The sequence below is a fragment of the Emys orbicularis genome, chromosome 8 (assembly GCF_028017835.1).
Source record: "Emys orbicularis isolate rEmyOrb1 chromosome 8, rEmyOrb1.hap1, whole genome shotgun sequence".
Classification (NCBI taxonomy): Eukaryota; Metazoa; Chordata; order Testudines; family Emydidae; genus Emys; species Emys orbicularis.
In genome coordinates this window covers 84,936,880-84,956,293 of record NC_088690.1, presented here as the reverse complement: position 1 = coordinate 84,956,293, position 19,414 = coordinate 84,936,880, and the positions used below count along the sequence as shown (strand labels likewise).

Below are 19,414 nucleotides of genomic sequence, written 5' to 3'. Positions count from 1 at the left end.
GGCACTTGTGCATATTTTCTCCATACAGTTCCTTCATTGCCCCTCTCTTTTGACCTTATTGATATAAAATTATTCTACTTAACTGCCAGGGGGGCAAATTTGTCACGTACACATGGGAGAAAGAAGAAGGACAAAATGCAGGGTCAGCTATAGGTAGTCAGGAAGTTCCTTCAAGAGGAAATGTAGCCAAACTCCAAACCTGGAGACAATGGACCTTTCTGTGCCTGCGTCCTGTAGATAAATTGCTTGGTTTGCAAAATAAGCAAGGAGGAGGGGGCAAGTAAATGAACAATAAGGGGTCATAAGAGGGGCAGATACATGTAGCTTGCTAATTATGTATGGTAATGATGCAAATTTTGGCCAATCATAAAGCAATAGATTACACTGTTCTACAGCCAAAATGCTTCTAAAATAAATGTAGTCAAACTTTACTAATTCTGGGTCACTGAGAACGAAAATGATGCTTAAAATTGTTGATTGGCTCTAGTTTTCAAGATATGCTATTGGGTCAGTATATATGACTCTTGACTTGGGAATGGCGGAGGATAAGTGAGTTATAAAGGGAAAGGATCTCAATTTAAACCAGAAATGACTAAAATACATCTTTGACTGGATCTATGAATAAATCTATGACTGGGTTTGGACAGTACTTGCTTTTTAGGCAAAACAATGAATGATGCAATCTGAAGCTGGTATTGCGTCATACATGATATGAATTGCATCATGTTCTTCCTAGAAGTCATGGATGATGCATTCATAACGAAGCTTACATCACTCTGCTGAACAAATTGCCCTATATCAGCTCTAGAAATCATACAGTGTCGTGCTCTCTTATTTGTCAGTGTTTGATTTTGCAAAGGGACACATTTCTGTTTAGCCAAAGTGAGCAGAGATGCCTCGGACTTGTGTGAACAGTGCAGATAACTTCTGCTATGTTTGTGGTGAAGTGACTTTTGCATCACAAAAGTGCAGTATAACCACTATGGTTAAGAAAGCCTATCACCTTTATTTTGGCTGCAAAATTGGAGATCAGGACAAGAGGTGGGCCCCACACATATGCTGCAACACTTGTGCAACAAATCTTCGCCAGTGGTTGAACAGGAAAAGAAAATCTATGCCTTTTGCAGTGCCAATGATTTGGAGAGAGCCAACAGATCATACCAGCAATTGTTACTTCTGCATGGTGCCTCCAGTTGGGAAAGGTGTGTCGAAGAAGAAAAAGTGGACTGTGCATTATCCAAACATTCCATCAGCTATACGCCCAGTACCCCACGGAGAAGGACTGCCGGTTCCTGATGCACCAGAATCATTCTCACTTGAGTCAGATGAGGAAGAGGAAGAGGATGAAACTTCTGGTCCTGAACCATCAATGTCACAGGACCCACATTTTCTCCCATCCTCCTCCTCTGAACCACACCTCATAACACAAGGTGAACTGAATGACCTTGTCAGGGATTTGGAACTACCCAAAAGTAAGGCAGAGCTGTTGGGCTCCAGACTACAGCAGTGGAATCTCCTGGCAGGTGATGTTAGGGTTTCCATGTTCCGTGACCATCAAAAGGATCTTGTCCCATTCTTCTTCATGGAAGGTCATCTTGTAGCCTGCAACAACATCGATGGTGTGATGGCAGCCCTCAACATCGTTCACGATCCAGATGAGTGGAGACTGTTCATTGATTCATCGAAGACGAGTCTTAAAGCTGTTTTACTGCATAATGGCAATGTTTTGCCATCAATTCCAGTTGGTCATGCAGTCCATATGAAGGAAACCTATGACAACATGAAACAACATTTGAGGTGCATAAACTATGACCAACATCAGTGGCAGCTTTGTGGCGATTTGAAGATTGTTGCTCTCTTGCTTGGTCTGCAGACTGGATACACAAAGTAATGCTGTTTTCTCTGCGAATGGGATAGTCGTGCAAGTGATTCCCACTACATCAAGAAAGATTGGCCACTCCGACAGTCATTGGAGCCTGGGAGGAAAAGTGTTCAGCATCCACCACTTGTTGAATCAAGGAAGATTTTGTTACCACCCTTACACATCAAGCTGGGTCTGATGAAGAACTTTGTCAAGGCCATTGACAAAACACAAGCAGTTTTCAAGTACCTCCGTGGAAAATTTCCAAGGTTAAGTGAAGCTAAGATAAAGGAAGGTGTCTTTGTTGGTCCTCAGATTCGTGAACTTCTTCGAGATGATGCATTTGACCATGCACTGCGTGGCAAGGAAAAGACAGCCTGGAAAGCCTTCCAGTTAGTGGCAATAAATTTTCTCGGAAACAACAAGGCAGACAACTACAGGTTGTTGGTGGAAAACCTCCTCAAGGCATACAAAAGCCTTGGTTGCAACATGTCACTAAAGATACATTTTTTGCACTCTCATCTAGATTTTTTTCCACCGAACTGCGGAGCAGTGAGCGACGAGCACGGCAAGCGATTTCACCAGGACATTGCAACAATGGAGAAACGCTATCAGGGCAAATGGAGCCCATCAATGCTTGCAGACTATTGCTGGACAGTGACAAGAGATGCTCCATTTAATGAATACAAGAGACAAGCCAAGAAGCGCCGAGTAGACACTGAATAGGACTAAACTATGTACATAATAGTTTTTTGCCTTTTGTTTCATAATAAATTTTATTTATATAACCCTTTTGCTGATTTTTAAAGTGTTACATAAACAGGACAGGTGAAATATTATCATGTAAAGCAACCATAAACACATGAAAAGACCTAGGTTTAAAATTTATGATTAAAACTCTACTATCTACATAATATACATAGACATAAAATGTAAAAACTTAAATATCTTAGAAACAGTAGCCAATCAGTTGTTTTAATTGTCATATTTGAATTCAGCACATCAAAATACATAATAAATAGCACATTTTATCTCTGAAGCAGACGACTTCTCAAAAATTGTAGACCAGTGTTATCATAGTCAACTGCATATAATGCTTTGGTGTAAATGTTTTCTTTGTTCTTGCTGACTTATGAGCTCGAACCCAATTGCAATTGAAATAAATGGATCGCCCCTCCCGGGGCTCCTTGCTTGATTAGCTGTGTCCGTCTCTCCTTATTCCTCAGCTGGAACGGACAGAAATTTCTATGACATTATGAACCCTTGCTATTCCAGTCTTGGGCCTCTCTTGAGGAGAGATTGACAATCATGATGAATTGTGCATCCATTTTGTAATGCGGGCAAGTAATCCCTTGGGACTAGGCCTACCACACTCATTTCACTTGTGACTTGTGTCAAACTAGAACCTGTTTCTCCAGAGAGAAAATGCTAAAACACTAACTCACTGTGTCCGCTAGCCCTCCAGCAACTGGCCACTAATGAGCAATGTGAGTTCAATAAGACCAGTTTGTGACATACATAGGTTTATGTTGCTGTGGTTAAACAGGAATATCTGTAGTTAAGAATCATGTTTCTAAGCTTGGTAATTACTGTAATTTAATAGGAATTGCATTTGTATTTAAATTCAGTTTTTTACAAAATCATTATGCCTGGATTCTGTTATCATGTTTTTTGTAGCTATCAGGATGTTTATTTGTTAGGACGAAAATACAAAACTTCCTTTGGTTCATATGAGTGTTTCCATGAGTCGAGGCAATATGCAGATCAGGTAAAAATTCAAAATAGAGAAATTTCCCGTAGCGTATGTATTCTAGAATTATACGCTACTATTAGAAGTCTTTTCCTTCCCTAGGGCAGTGGCATTCAGGGGAGTCCTTGGCAGTATGGTTTTTGCAACAGGAAAACTCAATAGGCCTTATTTTGAACTCATTCAGGTGTCACGAGTAATTTCACTAAAGTCAATGTTAAATTGGTACGAGGTCAGAAGTGAAGCTCACAATATTTCTGCTCTCCTACATGAGAATAACCCACAGCAGACAATGGATCTGTGGTATTTATTCTGTAATTCTTTTGTTGATATAAATTTGATGGACCAGCTTCTGCTCTCAGTCACACTGGAGTGAATCTGGAATAATGCCATGGAACTTACTAGCGTTCGCTAGATTTAAACTGACACAGCTCAGAGCAGAATTTGGCCTGGAGTTTCTAAAAAGTTACCCCACTTTGGGATGCAGTTATGCTTGACCACTGTTGGCAAGTTTAATGATTTGAGAAATTTGCCTATGTAAAACTTAAGAATTCTGGTTGATTTTATGAAATTGCTGTATTATTGAAATCCTGAGTGTATGTTGAACCAGCCATTTGCAGACAAGGCTGGTGTCTCCCAGATCTGAGCTAGGGAGCTGTGACAGGAGCAACAAAGAGTCCTTACCCTGAATAGTCTTCCATTAGGCACCCTAGAACAACGGAATGAGTGCAGTCTAAAGGCAACAAGTTCTAACCGGGTTGTCTGCAGGCGGTGAGGTTGGAGCAGTGGAAAATACCCAGCAGAAAAGAAGAAACAAAGTATTAGAACATGTTTTTAAAAACACATCCTCTGTAAGATTCAGGAGAACACAATGGAACATGCACTCTGAGCTGAGGAACCTTTTGACTGCCAGACTTGAACAAGCTAAAGGCAGCTTGATGCATGAACATGAAGAGACTCCGTGACTGGAAGAGAAGAATTAGCCAGAGTAGTAAGGTCCAGGATAGAGCATCTAGGACCCTGAAAAGACACTGACCAAATCCCAAAGGATGCACAAGAGGGATGAGGAAACTGAGGCAGGGATTTGCATGAAGGTTTTGTTTTTCCATAGAACTCTATATCTCTTGTGGTATCTAAAAGTAAAGTGTTATTGCTTTAGAAATTCCTTTGCAAAGACTGTCTCACTTGCTTCAACTATCACGTCTCCCTCCAGAGAGTGGAGCTCTGGGGAGAGTGTGCTTAAGTGACTGGGGTGTGTTGGGAGATCAGCACTGGTCCTACGTGATCATGGGGTCCCACTCCCTGGAAGTAGTACTAGACGGAGAGTCTGTGCCTGGGAAGTATGCCTAAGAGGCCAGAGCCAGAGGCTGTGGTTGGAGCCTCCCCATGCCCAAAGGGGTCCACCTAGGGTTGCCAACTTTCTAATCGCACAAAACCGAATACCCGAGGCCCTGCCCTGAGGCCCCATCCCTCGCTCACTACATTTCCACCTCCCTCGGTGGCTCACTGTCCCCCACCCTCACTCACTTTCACTGGGCTGGGGCAGGGGCTTGAGGTGCGGGAGGGGGTGAGGGCTCTGGCTGAGGGTGTGACCTCTGGGATGGGGCTGGGGATTTGAGGGGTTTGGGGTGCAGAAGGGGGCTCCAGGTTTGTGGGGGTTTGGGGCAGGGGCAGGAGGTTGGGGTGCAAGGGGATGAGGACTCTGGTCTGGGGGTGCGCCTAGGATCCAGACCTGCTGGCCACTTCCAGGGTGCAGCGCAGTGCCAGGACTGGTAGGGACTAGCCTACCTTAGCGCCGCAGCACCGCCAATCAGACCTTTAATGGCCCAGTCAGCAGTGCTGACCGGAGCCGCCAGGGTCCCTTTTCAACTGGGTGTTCCAGTAGAAAACTGGACACCTGGTCACCCTAAGTCCAACATAGCTGACTGGTGCGCATCCTCAAGGGGTAGCTCTGCCTGGACTGTGGCAGAAAGTAAGAGCTTGTCAGTGGTGAGGAAGATTAAGCCACAGCATCACAGTTTTCTCAGATGTAGTTTTTAAAGAACCAAAGTAGACCGCAGGAGAAGTATAGGCACTCATTGGGCCAAATTTCACTGCTGGTGTAAGTGTGCACAACTTCTGAATATATCCCACTATTTCTAATTACGAATGTATTCCTTTGCTGCAGGCATTCTTGTCTGATTAACAGTACAAAAGGTTAATCATATAAATTTACCATCTCAGGGTCTTTTGAAGCTTGAAAGAATAGACAGCTTCTTGCTGTCACTACTCAGCTGCTTCTCAGAGCTGCAATATACAATACCAAAGTGTAGCTTTTCTCCCAGACCCATGATACATACAAATTCCCATACTGTATTCTTAGAAGAAGATTAACATGTCTCCTGTTTACAAACAGTCTCACTTTTCTTAGTGGAGGTTCATCATGGATATAAGTGCTAGATAGATTGGACATGCAGAAGATTGTCATCTTCTCTCTGTTGTCTCTATAGGGGCCTATGGTAGACATGCAAATCCCAGCCCTGTTAGGAGTGATTTCTAATTGCTCCTTCCTAATACGCATCTATGACTAAAGCACAGAGCAGCAGAGTTTATTAATGAAATCGTGGCACACTTGGAAGCAGATGGATCAGGGTTTGTCTTAACACCACGTTAATAAGATCTTTTTTAATTCCTTGTTTGAATTTACCTGGTAGTTATAAATTAGCAACTATAATTCTCTTGGAAGAACTAACCACTAGTTATGTTTTCTTTATCTCTTTCTTGTAAAAAAATAATGCTTCTTACTTGAAGAAATAGACTTTCATCTCTTAAAGTAAGTGACCTATATTTAAGGTAACAATTGCAAGAGAAAATTAGGTACAATTTTGAACAGAAACAGCTCTCTGAGTGTTACTTCAGCATAGATACTATGAGTCTGAAGGTCCCCTATCTAGGTTATTCCCACTACAGGCTCTTAAATTCATTGAAGTCTCACTCATTCTTCTTTGTGTGGACTGATCCATCCAGAACAGTGAAAGTGTGTTGAGCCCTGAAATCTGCACATCACTACTGGAGGCAAGGACCATCCGCACAAAGGTCCTGTGCTTCCTTGTTACTGCCAGGCCTTCTCCAGCTCCTCTGAAAGCAGCAGTGTAGCTCTCATGCTCACAGCTCAGAAGGGGGGAGCCCACATAAATTAATGATCACTTGGTCATTATTAGCTGGCAGCAGTCTGGCCCACATGCTTAGTGGAAAGATGGTGCCATGGAGAGCAGCTGCTCCCCCTCCTGCCTCTGGCCTGCTTCCCTGAACACTGTGGAGACCAAACTCTGCAGAGCACTTTCAGAGGGGTTTCCAGGGGGTTGAGAAGGAGTGGAAAGCATGCTGCAGAGCCTGCAGCTCCATTCCATAGCCACCCAGCTGGGACCATTGGGTTCTTTTATCCTTCTGTATGGGGGCATGTGTTGATCAAAGTTTTTATTTTTAATCTTAATTTGGAGCAGTCATGCCTATATTGATACTCTACATTCAGAGGTAATAACTGTCTGAACCATTTCCTATGCATTGCTAATTACCTTTCCATTTTTTTTGTCTTACCCATCCCTGTGTCAAATCTCTGAGCATATTGTTATGTGGCTCTCAAATGCTGGAGATGTGTTTTATTGGACACTGTCTATCTGTTTGTGACCATTTTAATTCTGTTGTGCATGCTTGTAATTTGGTGCATTGTCACTCAGATCTGATGTGGCAGAACTGAGCTATTAAAAGGACCATAACTAAAGCGTGGTGTGTGCCCTGCAAAATAATGGTGAGCCCCTCCTTCCGCTGTGCTAGCGGAAAGCAGTCTCCTTGATGCTGTGTACGTTCTTGTGAATGGCATCAGTGATGATCGTGGACAGACAAATAAATAAAATTAGCTTTGTTGGCACTTCAAACACAGCAGGAAACAAAATGAGCCACAGGGCTATTATATGATGAAAGTATGGAAATTTATGCAAGTAACTTAAATTTATGCAAGGGGAAGACGTGTATATAAATCTCTAGTGCAGCACCTGAAGGATACACCCCAAGTCCTTGCCAAACAGACAAGACCAACATTTAATAGAGGAACAAAAAAGTATTTTCAAGTTTGTAATCTGATAACGCAGTCAAGAGCAAAATCAAAATAAAATCTGCTGTTGTCAGTTTAAATATATGAAAATAAACACTAAATAATCCAGTGAGGAAATTCTGTTTGGGGTCAATTGTGCTTTAGTGTATTTTAGACCTAATATAAATTTATACTTCAGGAAGTATCACACTTTGTATTAAAAAATGCCATCTCTTTTTAACTTACTATTTTAAGAAATGTGTATAATTTGGGGAATATTGAGAAAGAAAGAGCTTGCTTCCAATGTCTAAATTTGCTTGTCTGTATGTTTTTGTTCAGAGATGGATGATATGTTGTCCCATCGTGTTTTGTTATTTACAGTACACGGTAAATGAACAAATATAAACCAAGTCAATGTGAGCCTGCTGCTTTTTTTAAACACATTAATTTGACCCTGGAACAAGCTGTTTTTACAGCATCTTCTTGAAGAGGTTTAATTGAAACTGGCTGCTGCCCCTCCCATTGACTTTTTAATTTATGTATTGTATAGTTATTTTTCATTACTTTGTCTCTCCTGCAGCAATGCATCTGCTCGGACTAAACTGGCAGTTACAGCCAGCAGACGGACACACCTTTAACAATGGGATAAGAACTGGATTGCCAGGAACTGATGATGTGGCAACAATGCCATCTGGAGGCAAAGGTGAGGTTACAGCTGCATCTTTTGCACTCTATGGTCTTGGAAACTCAAGCCAGACTTGTCTCATGGTGCCGTTTGTAATAAATGTACTTCACTAGGAGGTATGCAAAAATATTTATTTATGACCTTTACAGTCTGCTGCAGTAATCTTACACTGCACTGGCTCTTTGCCTGGGTATAACCATCCAAATGCCTTATCTACCTGTAGTAATTCACAAAAACCTTTAGACCCTGGACTCCAAGATATTAAATAAAAAGAATACTACCAAACATCCCAGGAAAAAGAAAAGGCTAGACACAGCATGAAAAGAAGAAATACACTGTACTGTCTGCAAGGAAAGTGAAGAGAGCTTTCGCCCCTGCTGGGACCACATCTCACAATCTTGTCCTGATTTAGGCAAAACTCTTATTGAAGTTCCTGGGAATCCTGCCTGAGTAAGGACAGCAGAATTTGACTCCCCAGTGAATAAGCTTCCCCTTAGTATTAGTAAAGGGCAGTAGAGGAGATTATTGAAGCAGTCATGCTCCATATTATTCCAGGGAGAAAATAGAGACAATGGAGTCAAATAGAGACTGAGTGCAAGACTTCCTTTTGCTGTATTTTCATACCCCTCTTTTTACTGATTATTATAGTGGTGTTATTAGTAATAATTAACACTGATCATTGTTTCAAAGCATTTCACAGTTAGCCCTCAGATTGCCCTGTGAAGGAAGAAGATCAAATGGGCAAACTGAGAGGAGGAATGACTTGTGCAAAGCTACAATATTAGTCAGTGGAAGTGTTTTGGATACAGAACAGGACTGTGTGGCTCCTCTGACCTGTAGTTATGGTGTTGGAATGTACACTGTCACTGATCGCTCCTGATGTGAATGATCTTGCAAAGCGGCGGGGGGGCCCAGTGCTCAAATAGAGTATAGAGTAGGAGGTATAGAAAAGCTGGATCTGAGGTTAATGCATGGGACTGGGAAGCAGGAGCGTTGAGTCCAATTCTCAACTGTGCCATACTCCTGTGGTGAATCCTTAGGCATGCCTTTGTGCCTCGGTTTCCCCATATGTTAAACAGAGGTATTAATACTTACCTCACAAGGGTGTTGTGAAAGTGAACTTATTAATGGTGGCAAAACACGTTTAGTTCTTCAGATGAAGGTGTATGGGCCTGACTTTCAGAGATGCTGAGCACCTTCAGCTCCTGCAGACTTAATCTGAAGTTGTAGTGCTCAGCACTTCTAAACATCAGACCCTAAATACAATGCAGAATTATCATATTATATCACTGTTAAATTTTGTCCAGTGTGTACATGAGTGAGAGCCCCTATGTTACTAAATAGGAACATGAATATCTTATTGCTTTTACACATTTTACTAAATTGACTAAAATGCTAACAAAACCTTTAAAAAACAACACATTTAGGTAAGTATCCTTCCACCATTAAATATAATGAATGGCAGAATGTCTGAATGTAATGAATGATAGAAAAGCAGACCCTGATAGCAGAGAGGGTGTGAAAGGTTTTCTCCCCCTCCCTCCATTTATATAATTTAAAGTTAATATTGCTATGCCAGCACATTTTAGGAAAGCCTCTGGCAGCTTTTCACATAACAGCCATTTCAGGTCTGCCCTTCCTGGCTGTGCAGAGTGACCTTTTATAATTGACATGGCTCAGGATGAAGCCAGTCTTTTTAAAACACTGGTCTTCCAAAGAAACCTTTAACCCTTCGTATGAAAATAGCCACTTACATGCAAGCTGTGTCATCACAGCGAGCAGGCCATTTAAAGGCAGTGCCACTTGTGTGGGCTGTGGGGGGAGGGTGAAGTTGCAAGGAGGGGAGGAACAAGCAGATATTTCTGACTGATCTGCCTCTCTCTTATCCCTGGGCTAAATTCTGCTCTGAGTTTCACTAGTGTAAATGATTGTACTAGTGTACGCTGGCATAACTGAGAGCAGGAACTAGCTTTTTGATAATAAAACCATAATTTTTATATTTATACACTGTAGCTCAGTGGAGGCTGGTGTTGTCTGAACATGAGTCAAAGCTGGGTTACACCAGCATGTAAAGATCAAGCTATAGCTGAATGAAAACAGGGCATGCTTACTGTTGCCTTAGGGTCCCAAAGCTCATTTAAAAACTGGGGGATTTGAGGAGGAGGGTAAAGGGAAACTTTATTCCTTCATGCAGGTAGCAATGCAGGTTCTCTCCATAATACTGAAGTGAGCACTGGGCGATCTGGCCATCTAACTCATTTGCCTGCCCACCATGTTGCCAGATAGAAGTGTAGTGTGTGGGTTACAGGTCTTGTCCTCAAGCAGTACCCTGCAATCAGCAGCAAGTACTAGCCATGGATGCACCTGCTTAAAGAATCAGTAAACTGCACCCACTCCACAGTGAATGCCCTTTGCCCACTGCCAGGAATCCTGCTGTGAATGGCAAGCATCTGTTTGCAGAAGCTGAGGATCTGCCCTGGAATGTTTTTGTATACAAAAACTGTCTACAGATATTTCAGGGGAGTAAAAAAACTGATGATGGACAGGTATCATTTAGCAGAGTAAAAAAAACTGGAATAATGGGGTGAAACTAATATAGGGAAAATATTGGCTGAATATCAGGAAAAGCTTCCTGACACTGAAGTCTATTAGCCCTGTGGAACTGTCTCATAAGTTAATTGGTGGAAGCTTGGGACAATTAAAACTTAGACCAGGCAAAAAATAATCAGTGTACATTAGGGAATAACCCTGCCATGGCAGAGCGATAGACTAAATGACCTCATAGAGCCTTTCCATTTCTGGATTCTGAGTCTATGCCACGATGTGTCTTCAGTTTTAAAAATACTTTGGCTGCTAGACACACATCTCCATAAAATGGGTGACCTGCCATGTCCTTCATAACTGACAGAATATACTGTGTGAAAATCAGCCTTAATCATCCCTCTCTAAACAGGTGATGTCTTTATATAAACAAACTCCTTTGTCTGAGATTTAGAAAACCTCTCATTCTTTTATGACCTCATAATACATCTTCTCTAGTGTTACCACAATATTTTCTGCTTTATGTTACTAAAATTTACTGATAAATGACACAGTGCCTTGACTTATAATTCTAAATGTAATTATTATGGATTGCATTATGTCATAATGTTCCATTGTACTAGGCACCGTACAAACACATACTAAGAGACAACCTCTGCCCCAGAGATCTTACAGTTTAATAGTCATGGTAGACAAAGCTTTGATCCCTCATAGGCTCATTCAAACAGACAATCAAAATACACCTCTACCCCGATATAACGCTGTCCTAGGGAGCCAAAAAATCTTACCGTGTTATAGGTGAGACCGCGTTATATCGAACTTGCTTTGATCCGCCGGAGTGCGCAGCCCTGCCCCCCCGGAGCACTGCTTTACCGCGTTATATCCGAATTCGTGTTATATCGGGTCGCGTTATATCGGGGTAGAGGTGTATAAGGGCAGTAAATTAAGTAACCACCCCCATTTCCCCTAAACTATACTGTATTTAATCATTTACTTTGATAATGTTTTAGTCAAGATACACCGTGTTTTGCCATGCAGGTTAATGTTATTAGAAAGCTACTGGGTAAATATACTGTAGGAGCAAATTAAAATGCAAGCAAGCAAAAATGCTGTAATTTGAATGCCATACAGGATTGCATATCTGGTCTTCATAAATGCTCACATGCTGTGTTCCATCTTGGGAGATGGATTGGGAAGGCAATGTAACCTGTATGATTTGATGTCTTAGTGGAAACAAAGCATTTGATTAAAATGAGAGACAACAGAATGTATAGGAGTATTTTGTTTTATGTTATTTGTTAGTGGCTCCAGCAGTAGTTTGTATAATTAAAGTCTATCTTGGTTACCTGTGTTATACCAACCGGAATGAAGGGTGCATGTGGCGCTGCAAAAATTACTCACAGTATAATGTGTATTTTTTCTTGATTAAACATGATGAACTCATAAATCTTAATTACATCTGCAGTGAAATGGTTTGCTAATAGTTCTGAACAGGATGAGTCTTAACATATTATATCCACCAGAGCTTAGAGATGTTTAGATTTTTAAATGAAGGAGGGGTTTAGTGGGGTGCCTATACTACCTAAACTCTTAGGGCCAAATTGTGCTTTGCCGCAGCCAAAGCCTTGGGAGCAGCCCTGGGCAGAGATTCTCCTTCCAGAGTTCCTTTCCAAACTAATCCGTGATCTCAGTTCCCTTCCCCCTCGATGATATAAGCATGGGTGGTTAACCCACAAACTCCACGGATCAATCAGTCCTGGGGGCCCTGTCCCTGCTCTTGGCACCTTGACAATGTGGCTCTAGACTCTTGCCATCCTCAGGAATCTGAACAAGCCATGTCCCACCCTCTGTGCAGCTCCCCAGACTCATGGAGGTCCAAGCATATATGGTGCCTGCAGCAGAGGTGGCTGTGTCACTCATCTACCTAAGCAGAGGCAGATCCACACACAAGGGTTCCCTCCATGTGTGGAATTAGGAGATGTGACCCAGTTCCTCTTGCAATACAGCTGCTTATAGGTTGCAAAACTACAGATAATAGTGAGCCTGGAAACATTGCTTCCTCTTCACTTCACAAAACAAGACTCGTTACTACAGGAGCATCCTTCCTGTTACTGGAGTTCAGGTTGTGTCATATCAGCCTCTCCAGGCTAAACCCATATTTCCTAAAGTAAAATTATTTTATTTAGTTTGAAAAATACAGAATTTCCAGATGGATTTTGAGACACTGTTTCACTTAACATTAGGAAGCTCTTTGGGGTACAGTTAGTATGGAAGATGCTAACCTGATAAAGTTGCATTGCATTAAAATTTCCATTGAAAAGACTTGTGCAGAAATATATCTTTCTAAATAAAATTAAAACTGATCTTTTTCTCCTTTCAAAATTGCCAGAGGGCCCAGCCATTTGATGGACAAAAGGCCAGCTATGTTTTAGGATGCTAAATGGTACTCAAACCAGTTTCACACTTACGCTCATGCCTTTTAGCAAAACCCTCAGTACAATGCATCTTTAACTCGGGCAGTGTCATTCTCACAAACTGTACCCCAAAAACATTGCAGTGCTAAATAAAGCAATCACACAAATTTAAATAACAACAAACAGGAATGGAAGAGGGAAACTAAATTATAAGGATAGGAGGGAAATATGTGTTTGCAGCTGAAATTTGGTAAGAGATGGAGAGTTATGAGAAGACTGTTCCAAACTGCAGAAGTTACAAAGGAGAAGGTTCTCTCACCAACAGTGAGGGTAAGAACATAAGAACGGCCATACTGGGTCAGACCAAAGGTCCATCTAGCCCAATATCCTGTCTTCCAACAGTGGCCAATGCCAGGTGCCCCAGAGGGAATGAACAGAACAGGTCATCATAAAGTGATCCATTCCCTGTCACCCATTCCCAGGTTCTGGCAAACAGAGGCTAGGGACACCATCCCTGCTCATCCTGGCTAATAGCCATTGATGGACCTATCCTCCATGAACTTATCTAGTTCTTTTTGAACCCTGTTATTGTCTTGGCCTTCACAACATCCTCTGGCAAAGAGTTCCACAGACTGACTGTGCGTTGTATGAAAAATGGTATTTCATTACTGGTATTTAATGCAGATCCATAGCCACCAGGTTAACAAGGTAGATCATTATGGATCCTCTGGAACTGTTGGTCTCCCAAATTAGTGATACATGTTTCCCATTTAGTACAAAAACAAGAATTTACAGGGTCTCCATTAATAAAGTCAACAATTACTACCCCACAGCCCCATAGTTATTTCCTATTTAAGCATAGGGGTATGAGCTACAGAATCTCACATGCAGCAATTGACCAATATTGACCTTTAATGGCAACCACTGTATGGGCTAAGAGAGAGGGAAAAACTTCAACTGTATATATAGTCTCAATCCAGACCCAACTCCATCTCTATAGCTGACATTAATTGACATTAACCTGATTTCATTCTTCAAGATACAAAGGATGGAATTGGCAAGTGGTGTAAACTACCAACTTGAAGTGGTTTCCTCAGTCCAAGGGTGAAGGCGCATTGATGGAATGATGTCGAGAAGCTTGCTCTGCCACTGCCATGTTGTTGTGCTCTTTTGATAAACAGAGGCTTTCAGAACTGTCAAATCGGCATCTCCAGTGAGCACTAGAGTAGACTTTAAAAAATGCACGTAGCAAAATAGTAATTTAACTGGGTAAATAATACACCTTTAAAAATGAATAAGTGTTATTTGGTGGCTAACAAGCTTATATATACAGGTACTTAAATACATGTTTGACTGAGAGATTGGAATAGCTCCCCTGGGTTAGATGAAGGAATATGCATTTAAAACTCTCTTTTATAAAGGTTTATGAAAAAGGAAAATCACAGTAAAAATGTTTAAATAACCATGAGAGATTATGAGATAAGCAAGCAAGCTTCGAGACAGCCACTCAGAGCATTGTTAATTCACACCAGGATTTATTTGTTCACAGTGGCATGAGTTCTTCAGATTGGCCTTACTTCTCAGTTTCCTCTCAGTTTATGTGACATCCAGAACTTTACTTAAATGCAGTTGATGGTCTTTTAATATGATCTGCAGTGGTCCATTGAGATAGAGAAGAGGCTAAAAATAGAGAGAAGGTGAGGAGTGAGTCAGAGGGAGGGATGCACTCTCACTACATTAGGAGGTGAAGAAGACCAAAAGGAACTGTGCTATGAAAAAGTTATAAAGTTTACTTAGAAATTCTCTAGAGGCTGTGGAAGAGACAGAGCTTTTAAGTGGGGCCATTAGTGCAAAATGTGTTACTGTGAATATAAAAGTTGCAAGAGGGGGGACAGTGTACTGCACTTTTAGTCCTAAAAATAAGGAAAACCTGATGAAGCCTCAGCCAGCCACCCACTGAGAGGCTCAATGGTTAGATTGACATTGCCCCTTCAGAGTTCCCTGTTGTATCATGTTGGGACTAGATTTATTTTTAATGATGTTTCTAATTTGGGGAGAAAGAGACAGAGGGGGGAAGCATTGGGAGCTCAGTTCCACTCTCAGGTATAATAATTATAATATTACTGGCATATATTTTTCTAAAGCCTCCATATGGGGATCTTAAAGCACTTTTCAAAAACTAGTGAATTAAGCCTCCCAGCATCCCTGTAAGGTAGGCCAGTATTGCTGTTCACATTTTGCAGATAGGCTTCAAGAATTTAAACAACTTGACTGGGATCACACAGGAAGGCTGTGAGCAAAGCCAGAAATAGAACCCAGCTCTCTTCACTCCCAGCGCTGTGCCTTACCCACACTAATTAATTTGGCACTGAAAGTAAAAAAAACCATATTGCAGATACTTCACCTTTATGAAATTAATATCTATTTTCATCAGTCGTAATGAAAGGAATGTGCTGCTTTTCTACAAATAACCCACGTTTGCATAGATATGTAGGTGCAGGTATTTATCATTTACTTGCACCTGCTGTAGTTATTTTAGGGGGGAAATGAATCAATAACATATAATCTCCAGGGATTTAAAAACTTTGATTACTTAAACCTTTGTGGGGAAGCTTATTAAATTTGCAAATGCAAAACTTAATATAACAAATTTTAAGCTATTTTTTTAATGGAAATTATTTGAAAAGTAAAAATTTAGTACTTGTCTACACTTACAGTGTTGCAGTGAAAACACTACTCTGCTGTGTTGATGGGAGAAGCCATCTCATCAATATAGCACTGTCTACACTGGGAGTTAGGTCGGTATAACTGCGTTGCTTAGGCGTGTGAATTTTCTACACCTCCCAAGTGACATAGTTACACTGACATAAGTTTGTAGTGTAGGCCAGGGCTTAGAGGCAATAAAACTACAACATGCCATGTGTAGCAGTATTGATTATATCTAGAAAACTGGACATGGGGATACATTTTGCATGCTGGGATCTGAGTTTAGGCCACTCTGGGTATGTATACACTGCAGCAGTGAGCAAGTTGGCATGCTAAAAATAGCAGCTTGAGCTCTGACCTAAGGGGTAAGGTGGGCTTCTATTAGGATAGCTAGCCTGTGCTAGCAATGTCTACAGTGTTATTTTTAGCACACACTCAAGCAGAGCTAGCATGCGTCTGTCCACCTGGACTGGTAGGCATGTTCCCAGCTGCAGTGAAGACAAGTTGGGAGCACAACTAAAAGAGTATAATGAGTCCCCTTCCTCCTGACCAGTGCTTAGAGAGGAGCCGATGAGCTACAGCGGCAGCTCTGTCTGCAACTAGACATTGGGTCACCTCACGTGGTAAGGAAAAACAAAGAGTGACAATGGGGTCATACTAGGAAACCTTCCCTTCAACAAAAAGAACAGGAGTACTTGTGGCACCTTAGAGACTAACAAATTTATTAGAGCATAATAAATTTGTTAGTCTCTAAGGTGCCACAAGTACTCCTGTTCTTTTTGCGGATACAGACTAACACGGCTGCTACTCTGAAACCTTCCCTTCAACATCTCCCAACAACAGCTAGTGAAAGGCCACTGCGGTCTGAGCAATGTCAGTGTTAGCACCTCAGAACACACAGGTCCACAGGTAAATTGTACTTTTGCCTAATCAGCAGAATCTGCACTAATTTTTTAAGCCGATAAACCACTGAAGTCTAATTAGGAAAAAAGAAGAAAATTTTATTTTAATGAGATTTTGAGGGAAAGAACTTTGTTTTTTTATGAATGACATTAATAAAGTAGACAAGGTGGGTGAAGTAATATATTTTATTGGACCAAGCTCTTTTGGTGGAAGAGACAAGCTTTCAAGCTCCACTGAGCTCTTCTTCAGGTCTGGAGTTTGTAGGCTTGTCTCTTTCACCAACAGAAGTTGGTCCAATAGAAGTTATTACCTCACGCACCTTGTCTCTGTCATATCCTTGTGCCAACACAGCTACAACAAGACTGCAAACCATTAATAAAGTAGTTTGCCAGTAGGGGACATATCTAGAGCATTAAGGCCAAAGCTCCTATCCTCTTTCCCCTTGATGGCTGAAAATTTTGCCTCAGTTCACCGTTCACCTAACCTGCTCTGTTTAGGTGCTAGTCAGAGGTGAAAGTGGGCCAGTTTGGCGTACTGGTAAGAAGTGGTCACTGGTACTGGCCCAGAGACAGCCCACATTAAAGCGCTGCCACAGCAGCGCTTTAACGTCGCTGCCCCTTTCCCTCCCCCCCAAGGCCGCCAATGTGGGGGGAGGGGGCAAAAGGGGCAGCTGCCCCAATGGCGATTTAAAAGGATCTGGGGCTCCCAGCCATCGCTACCGCGGCTGGACCCCGGGCCCTTTAAATCACCGCCGGAGCCCCGGGCGGCATGGGCTGGGCAGCGTGGAAGGGCTGGCTGGGGGAGGCTGACCCCAGCCCCGCCCCTTCCGCCCAAGGCCCCGCCCCTTCCAGGGGCCTGGAGTCAGGCCCCCGTACCGGTAAGTAATTTACTTTCACCCCAATGCTAGTGAACTTTGAAAATGAACCACCCACACTTGGAAACACAAAGCACAGTTTCCTGAAGAAAAAATGAAAAGGTCAGAGCTAAATTCAAACACAAGTCTTAAAACTGGAGCCTCGGTGGAAGGTATGTTCTTTATTAGTGGTAGTAATTAAATGTATTTGCAAAGTTACAACTTAAGGGAATGTAGACTCAGCAGACTGGGAAGCAAGGGTTATTAGCAGAAGTCATTGATGGCTCAAAACCATAATTGTTTTCTATCATTTGTGGTGTAGTGTATAAGTTGCTTTAATAGACTACGCAGCAGTAATCTGCAGGAAAGACCGGTCTTCTTGCAGTTCAAATGAACTATGAGCTAATAGCACTGGTTACAAAATGAATGGGAATGAGATATAATGGCTTAGGCAATATAGAGAATTCAGTTTTATTTTCTGTAGATAAAAATATGTGATGCAGAGTAATCTAAAGCAGATTTATGCAAAAAGCATTCTAAGTTGTATTAAGTTTTAAAAGTATTCTATTAATGCTTCATTTTTATAGCTTGTTTTGTGGTATAATTTTATTGTTTCCCATTTTTGAGTTTTACATGAAATATAGTAACATTTTCAGAACTGATTAGCAGATAGTGCCTTTATGGATCAGTGTCATTTTTTATCATCCTTCTTGTTTAACTGGTTCAAATATTAAATACCTGTTATGGAAATGTACAGTATCTCTAAATTTACATGAGTACTCTTCCATAGAGTTATAGCATCTGATTGTACTGGAAAATTGATCAGGAAAATATTGCCTTTAAAAACCCGCAGCTATAATCTTAGGACATGTAATGAACTACCTGAAACTATTATTTTCTAAGTATTGATTTTACAGGGGAAGTTACAATTGCCTAATAAATAGTCTATCTGATACAAGTGGGGGCATCAATGATGGGAAAAAGTGTTAAAATTCTGAAGTGGATTTCAGCACACTGGAGTCCCTGATCGTCAGAGGCTGGTGTGGGTTCCAGACCCAGCATCCATAGTACAATGTACACCTCTACCTCGATATAACGCTGTCCTCGGGACCAAAAAATCTTACCGCGTTATAGGTGAAACCGCGTTATATCAAACTTGCTTTGATCCACCGGAGTGCACATCCCCGCCCCCCCGGAGCACTGCTTTACCGCGTTATATCCGAATTTGTGTTATATTGGGTCGCGTTATATTGGGGTAGAGGTGTATAGCTTTCAAACAAGCTACATTGTAAATTACAGGACCCTTTCAGAGCCTGATACAAAGCACATTGAAGTCAGTAAAAATGTCCACTGGCTTTGGATCAGTCCCTTATATATTCATGAAGAGATTCAGATTGAAAAAAGCATAAAGCAAATAATTAAGTTCTTCTTCGAGTGATTGCTCCTGTGTATTCCACAGTAGGTGTGCGTGCTTGCCATGTGCACCGCTGCCAGAAGTTTTTCCCTTAGCAGTGTCCGTAGTCGGGGAGCACCGCTGCAACCCCTACAGTGTCGCCGCTATAGCGCACTATAAGGGGAGCTGCGCTCTCCCCCCCAACCTCAGTTCCTTCTTGCCGCCAGTGAAGGTAGTCGGAA

At 41.7% G+C, this 19,414-nt stretch overlaps 1 protein-coding gene across 12 annotated transcripts in view; it reads left to right on the top strand.

Moving 5' to 3' along the window:
* TENM2 (teneurin transmembrane protein 2) overlaps window positions 1–19,414 on the top strand; it is an 812,220-nt gene that overhangs the window by 624,029 nt on the left and 168,777 nt on the right. For 7 of the 12 annotated variants that reach the window (XM_065409744.1, XM_065409743.1, XM_065409742.1 and 4 more), the window contains one exon: window positions 8,258–8,380. The exons of 1 other annotated variant lie outside the window; for it this stretch is intronic. In XM_065409744.1, the coding sequence (XP_065265816.1) occupies window positions 8,258–8,380 (123 nt within the window). Of the gene's footprint in view, window positions 1–8,257; window positions 8,386–16,527; window positions 16,548–19,414 lie in introns of all 12 variants that reach the window. 4 more of the 12 variants (XM_065409748.1, XM_065409747.1, XM_065409751.1 and 1 more) reach the window with 1 other exon arrangement.